The sequence below is a fragment of the Labrus bergylta genome, chromosome 13 (assembly GCF_963930695.1).
Source record: "Labrus bergylta chromosome 13, fLabBer1.1, whole genome shotgun sequence".
Taxonomy (NCBI): Eukaryota; Metazoa; Chordata; class Actinopteri; order Labriformes; family Labridae; genus Labrus; species Labrus bergylta.
Genome location: NC_089207.1, coordinates 21,044,043 through 21,051,054, shown reverse-complemented (window position 1 = coordinate 21,051,054; position 7,012 = coordinate 21,044,043). Strand labels below are relative to the sequence as shown.

General features: G+C 46.2%; 1 protein-coding gene across 1 annotated transcript; it reads left to right on the top strand.

The window, feature by feature from the left end:
* The first annotated feature begins 3,873 nt into the window (after positions 1 to 3,873).
* Positions 3,874 to 6,740, top strand: c1ql2 (complement component 1, q subcomponent-like 2). Its single transcript, XM_020635475.3, has 2 exons — positions 3,874 to 4,969; positions 5,940 to 6,740. The coding sequence occupies exons 1-2, from the start codon at positions 4,388 to 4,390 to the stop codon at positions 6,117 to 6,119; spliced, it is 762 nt and encodes a 253-aa protein (XP_020491131.1). The 5' UTR covers positions 3,874 to 4,387; the 3' UTR covers positions 6,120 to 6,740.
* Positions 6,741 to 7,012: the final 272 nt, after the last annotated feature.

The following is a 7,012-nucleotide window of genomic DNA, read 5'->3' as shown; positions in this document are numbered from 1 at the left end:
ACCTGAGGAAGAGAATATGTTTACAGACAAGCTAAAGTATCTGAGTATAATTTTCATGATGTTTTTATCACAGCATCAAAAACAGGGCGGCAGCTTTCAGTTGCAGCACACGCTTACTGATGCAGCGGTCTGTGATGTAACATCCAGTGTTTCCACGGCAACCATAAACATTTTATGTCTGTCATGGCGGCTGCCGCAACAAGACACGTCCTGTTACAACTATGAATTTACAGATTTCTTTGGCTTTGATAACTGTTAGGTCATGAAGGCTAAGTACTTATATGTAACATAGACTTAGTCCATTTTTTATTCATTTAGATTTTTTTAAATGTAATTTAATTTTTATTTTATTACTATTTTTTTTTTTATTTATTCTATTTTTTTTATCGTTTGTTGGGTCTCGTTATCGTCGCAATGGATTGTGGGATGTGTAGTTCCTTAGCTTTCCAGAAAACTTCATCTCCACAATTGAGTACTTTTGCCTTTTTCTTTGTTTTCCAGTTGTGTTTTCTTTTTTGTGCCGAATCAAAAGTTTAATAGTTGGTAGTATTCTCGTAGTTGTTTTGATTCCAGGATTTAAATATTGAAAATATTTGAGCGTTTGAGGATTTGAGCGTTGGAATGTACAACTGGAACCAGAGACGCTGAAAAAGCAGACGGTCCCTGTACAAACTGTGTGTTGGATCTCTCCCTGTCTTTAAAAATGATGAGCATGAAGAAGGATTTTAAACACTTAAATGATCAGATCCAAACTGACTCACCAAAGGCAGACACACACAAACACACACACACACACAAACACACAGACACACACACACACACACACACACACACACACACACACACACACACACACACACACACACACACACACACACACACACACACACACACACACACACACTCACTCACTCACTCTTCAAAGAGCTGTCCTCTGGCATGTGACCGTGTTTGATGTCTTGACGTTTCGCAGCTTCGGCCCGCAGCGTGTCACGCTGCCTTGACGAATGTGTCAAACTGACATTTATGAAGAAGTTGAGTGAGAGGCGGTTTGTTGGCGTTCGGCTGCTGGTCATGTTCAGAGTGTCTGAGATTACTGTTCCACCAAACCGCCTTAAGTGCCCTTCAGCTTCAGAACAGAAGCGGTCACAGTGGACTGTAGTTTGAGTCAGCGGTGACCCGGAGCTCAGATCTGACGAGTCCAAGTCCTCCGCACTAAATGATCAAATATGTCATTGGTCTTTGGCCTTTAAATGACTCATATTACTCTGTCTTCTGATCCGACACCTCTGAACACAACACTTAGTTTCAGCTGTTGTCTCTTTAAGTCAGCAGAACGCTGCAGGGCTGTCAGGGGAGGGCTGCTCTCCAGGTCTAGCAAAAGAGAGTCTATGTGAGAGGTTTCAGCTGCTTATGTAGAGGCTTGAATTGAAGCCGTCTGGTGAAATTCTTGGTTTCATATCGGGGGAACTATGCCGTGATTAAAACAAGCCGTTTAGCGCCCTCTGCAGACTCACCATCGGATTACTCCAACACACGTTTACCTCATGATCTGAAACGTTGCCCACAACGTTGCCCACATGTTTGAACATCCAGCATTCTAACACTATATGAGTTTATAAATTAAGATCAGCAGAAGAGGTCGACTTTGAGCATCCTGTGCTATCAAACCTCAAAGACATCTGGACCTGCACAAACAAAGGTCCAGAATCAAGTTATTTGCGTCGTTACATTTGGTGATGAAATGAAGGGAATGTGTTTTAACGCAGTATGAGAATCTGTTCGAGAATCTTCAGAGGAGACGCACAGATTGTTACTGAATCAATGCCGTCTTTAGCCGTCCCTGAGCCCGGGTTTTACACGGAGAAAACTTCAAATGTGTCAAATATGTCTTTACTGAATCACACACTGAATATGCATGACTCAGTCTTTAAGAAATCCAGCTGTGAGTGAGTCTGTTTTATTGCATCTTTTCCTGCAAATCAACAAGGACGCGGATCGCCAACAGAGCAGATTTCATTTCAGCCCATCAGGGAGTGAGGTGACACCATGGGGGCTCTGCAGCTTCCTGTTTGTTCGTGTGTGTGTGTTCACTTTTCTGTAGGGATTGTGTTTGTGTGTTCTCGTGTGTGTGTCTGGCACTCATCTGCAGGGTGGTGGTGGTGGGGGGGGGTGAGGTGGAGGAAGAGATGGGGGCTCCTTAAAATCGACATGGGAGCTTTGTTAGCTGCTAGCTTAGCGCTCTGAGCTGAGGGGATCTGAAGGAGGTTAAAGCGTAAATGTGTGGAGATAAGGATTAGCTGATCCTGACAACAGAAGGCAGCTCGTGTCTCTGATCAGATCAGAGGAACAGGAGGGTGGGACCCCGCCAACTTTTGGATGACTTTGACTGTAGGGGGTCTGCTTCTGGGGGTGGTGGAGTGGGGCCGGGAGGGGTCTGTGGTGTCCGACCCCTGAGCTTGAATTAATCTGAAACCAGAGGCCCGATGATGTAAGATGTGTCAGGAATCCAGCCAGTGTATGACAGATACACACAAAGGGATTTCCTCCCTGTGCAGGCCAGCTCCCAGCATGCATTTGGCCGCCAGTGAAGTGAAGCTACGTGCTCGAGTCGGACTGAACAAACTTTCCAGCAGTCTGTGATCATCGTCTCAGGGTCACAGGAAACTCCTGCTGCTAACATGAGCTACTGTAACTCATTTAAGACCAAGTGTGAAAGACTGCAGTTCTTCGAGTGTCCACTGGAGGCTGACTTTGAAAGTGAGTCATCCCCATAGAGCCCCGTGTTAAACTGTCCATCTTTACAGCAGAAATAAACATGTTTACAGCCGGGTTTAAAAATACACTCAATATACAAAATACACTGCAATGATGCGTCGGGAAACAAAGATCACACATGACTACAAATCTTCTCCTTCCTCCATGTGTGTGAATGAGATTGTCATCACTGTGAGAATGTGTTGGTGTGACCCTAATGGACAAAGCATGAGTGACGTCACCCGTCTGTTCCTGTAGGGGGCGCTTTAGTTCCATCGATGGCGGTCTCCATCCTGGAAATCCTGTCTCAGCCTAACTTTCAGTTAACCTAACGACAGGCTGAGAGCTGGAGCTGAGGCGGGTTTTAAGCCTCCTGACAAACCGTTACACCGCGCCCACCTGTCAATCAGGTCAGCTACACGCCTTATTGTGAATAACTCTTATCCTTCATCAAATCATTGTTCCTTAGAAATAGCCTTCCATGCCAAACACAGTGTGCTGCGATGCCTGGGTTTAAACAATTGCTGCTTTTTAGTTATTTACTCGAGTTATTCAAGGAAGCATTTCAGCCCTAATTTATTCTAAAGTGAGTTATGAGTGAGTGACTCTGCTTTCCCTTTAAAGCTCTGAGTTTAAACCTGGCTGAAGCAGATTTAACATCTTACACCTGCACAGAGTTTGTGCTGGTAAAATAAGAGGCTCTGAATCTTTCTATGTTCACAGTTCAGCTCAGATCTCTCGGCTCTCTCTGCTCTCACACACTGTTGAACAGCTTTTATTATTTGCATTCTGTCAATCTTTTTCAGAGAATGTTGAGCATTGTCTCTGTCTTTCTTTTGCACTACATACAGATGTTTTCAGATTTATTTAAGAGGTTTATTTTGTGGTTATTTATCTGTCTCATCCAGTTTCCTGATGTAGTTTCCGTCTTCATTAATGCTTTGTGTAATAAGTCCTAAAGCATCTGAGTCTCTTTAACTTTTTAACTTAACCCCCCCCCCCCCCACCCTTCTTCTCCTCCTCCTCAGACATAATCAGCATGAGTGTGGTGTTGTTAAAGGAGGGGATATTAGAGGAAACGTCTCAAAGTGTCATAATGCTTCCTGATCTGTTCCTGTGAGGCAGCGCTCCGGGGTTTATCATTCATACATAAAGATTGCATGATTATTGTTCACTCTTAATCCAAATTGCAACAGGCTTTGCCCCTCCACTTGTTACGTCACAGCAGCTCTGTGGGTGCAGACGGACTAAAAGCCGCTCGGAGACCCGCCGCGTGCCAACACGAATCTCTGCGCTGTCATCCTCGTGAAGCCGAGAGAGAGAGAGTGACATCGGGAGAGAGAGAGAAAGAGAGAGAGAGAGAGAGAGAGAGAGAGAAAGAGACAGAAGTGACCGCTGCAGGGCGCACTGAGCTCCGGGGTCTCTGTCTGTCCTGTCTGTCCTCTCACCCCTCCATCCCTCCCTCTCTCTGGGTTTAAGACAACCTGCTCCGCTCGCTTCTCTTTCCGCGGCGTCTCCACGCGCGCTCTCCACCTTCACCATTACGTCCCAAAGTAAAACGGACTTTTTAGCGCTCGCGTCCCGGACTCTCCACAGGAAGAGGATCGTCGCCGCGGTGGTAGGTATCGTCATGGTTCTAGCTCTGATAATCGCGATTCCCCTGCTGGTCCAAACCTCCAAAACGGACGCGCACTATGAGATGATGGGCACGTGCCGGATGATCTGTGACCCGTACAGCCCCAAACCGAGCGCCACGGCTCTGGAGGTCATGCAGGACCTGAGCGCCATTCCGTCCCCGAGCTATGTCACAGGGAATAAAGGAGAGCCTGGCCGCCCGGGAAAACCCGGGCCGAGGGGGCCACCGGGCGTACCGGGGCCGCCCGGACCGAGAGGGCCACCTGGGGATAGAGGGGACACCGGGAAGAACGGATATCCCGGGTTAGGAGGCACCGCGCGCTCAGAGACCGACGGAGACCCGGGCTCGATCATCGGTGGGTCAAAGATCGCCTTCTACGTGGGTCTGAAGAACCCGCACGAGGGCTACGAGGTGCTTCGGTTTGATGACGTCGTCACGAACCTGGGTAACCACTACGACCCCACGACCGGAAAGTTCACGTGCCAGGTGTCCGGGATTTACTACTTCACCTACCACGTGCTGATGCGCGGCGGGGACGGGACCAGCATGTGGGCTGACCTGTGCAAGAACGGACAGGTGAGAGACGTGCACGCGCTGATTCACCTTCATGCTGCCTGTTTATTCAACATGAAAGTTTTTTTTAAACAGATAAATTTTCTGGGAAAAAAAAAAAGCTGCAACACAGCATCAAAACATTTCAATCATGTGATAATCAGAACAAATATAAAAACATTTTTAAAGTCCCTTTTCTGTTTAAATCGAGATCATTGTGTTAAATCCACAAACCCGCTGCAGCTGCGTCCCTCTCCTTCATGATGACACATCAGCTGTGATACTTTAAATCAGGAGCCGTGACTCTAAACACGAACTGATTGAACTAAGAGAATCCATTTAGTCCATGTTTCTTGCAGAGTGGGTTCATGAGGAACACAAATATAATGTAACATACAAACATAATACTTGTGTTCCAAATGAGAGATGTGCAGGAATGTGCCAGAAGTAAAAGTGTGACTGACAGAAACAATGCGTAAAGTGCAGAGACGAGATTCCAGTGTGTTTGAATGTGACGCATACTGTAAGAAGTGGGATCAGAGGAACCCATCGCATCATTTTAATTATGGTCTAAATCAAGGAGCCGAAGTGTAACAGGTTCAGGTTAATTATAAATGACGGAAAAACGTGGCCATTAGAATCAAACAAAGGGCGGTATGGACTCACTTTCTTTTCCCTCCAACCCTCAAAGAGAAGCTTTAAGCACATCAATCCTGATTCTGTTATTTGTTCATGTGTTTATCTTTGTGTTGGCTCCGTCCTGGATTCTCTCTGTCACATAAATATCAGGGATGTTATTGTCTGAGTGACTTTTACGCACACTCCTCCTGCTCGCTCTCTGCTGCTGCGCGCGTAGCTCTTTACTGCGAGAGAGGGAAAGGAGGGGCTGGAGTTGGAAGGGGCATGTTGACATCTTCTTCTGCTGCTGCTGCTGCTGCTGCTCTTTGGTTTATTTAAGTTTTCTGTCCCTCCATGTCCCTCCATGTCCCTCCAGGTCCGAGCCAGCGCCATCGCGCAGGACGCGGACCAGAACTACGACTACGCCAGTAACAGCGTGGTGCTGCACCTGGACTCCGGGGATGAGATCTACGTCAAACTGGACGGAGGGAAGGCGCACGGCGGGAACAACAACAAGTACAGCACGTTTTCCGGTTTCCTTTTATACCCGGACTAAATATTCACGGGATAAATATTTACGCCACACCCACACCTCTGTAATATCTCCACTTCTGATCAGGAGGAAGATGCCAAAACAGTCCTCTTTTCTCCGTCTTTGAACGCATCTTTTCTTCCATAGAGTATGGATTATTTCTGGATTCTATAATCCCACGTATTCCGCAATAGTCTCACGTGCTTGGCTGATTGTTTACGCAGAAACAAAAGACTCATCCCTTGTTGGAAAATTAGCGAACATACATTAGAAGCTTTTTTCAGAATCATCATAAGCGCCCTGGCTGTATTGGGACTGTGTTCTGGATAAACTGGCTCCACATGAAGGAAGCTCCACAGTCTGTTGTTGCGTCTCCTCTTTGAGGATGTTTGAGGCTGAAACTGAACTGAAAGGCCTCCATGCTCCCCTGCTGTATTCAGAGGATATTACTGTGTGATGTGATACATAAAGATATATCCTGTAAAGTCTGAACATATGTATTTATGCACTTCTGTATTTCAAAAGAGAGTCAGTGAACCCGTATATAAGCTACAGTTAACTGCCCATCCAGTGTTGCAAAAATGTCTTTCTATGTCCTCAGTCTATATGTGGATCAATACTTTCAATAAATGAGTATGTTTTGTACGATGGCGTCTGATGTCAGGTGGAGTCGGAGTGAAGGCGAGTGTTTCCTGAGGAGGAGGAGGAGGAGGAGGAGAGATGTGAGGCTGCAGCAGGAGCAGCTAATAGATTTTTACAAAAGAGCCACGGGCAAATCTCTCTGCAGAAAATGTAATTTCACACATTTTTTTGAACCTCTGACGCTTCACTTTTATAATCAGGTGTGACGTCCAGGTGACATGTATTAAAGTGAAGTCTCTGCAGTCTGCAGTTTAAGCTTTACAGACCGTTTCTTT

Coding starts and splice junctions, on each gene's coding strand:
- c1ql2 (XM_020635475.3), top strand. CDS start 4,388: ATGGTTCTAGCTCTGATAATCGCGATTCCCCTGCTGGTCCAAACCTCC. Junction 4,970..5,939: donor ACCTGTGCAAGAACGGACAG/GTGAGAGACGTG, acceptor ATGTCCCTCCAG/GTCCGAGCCAGCGCCATCGC.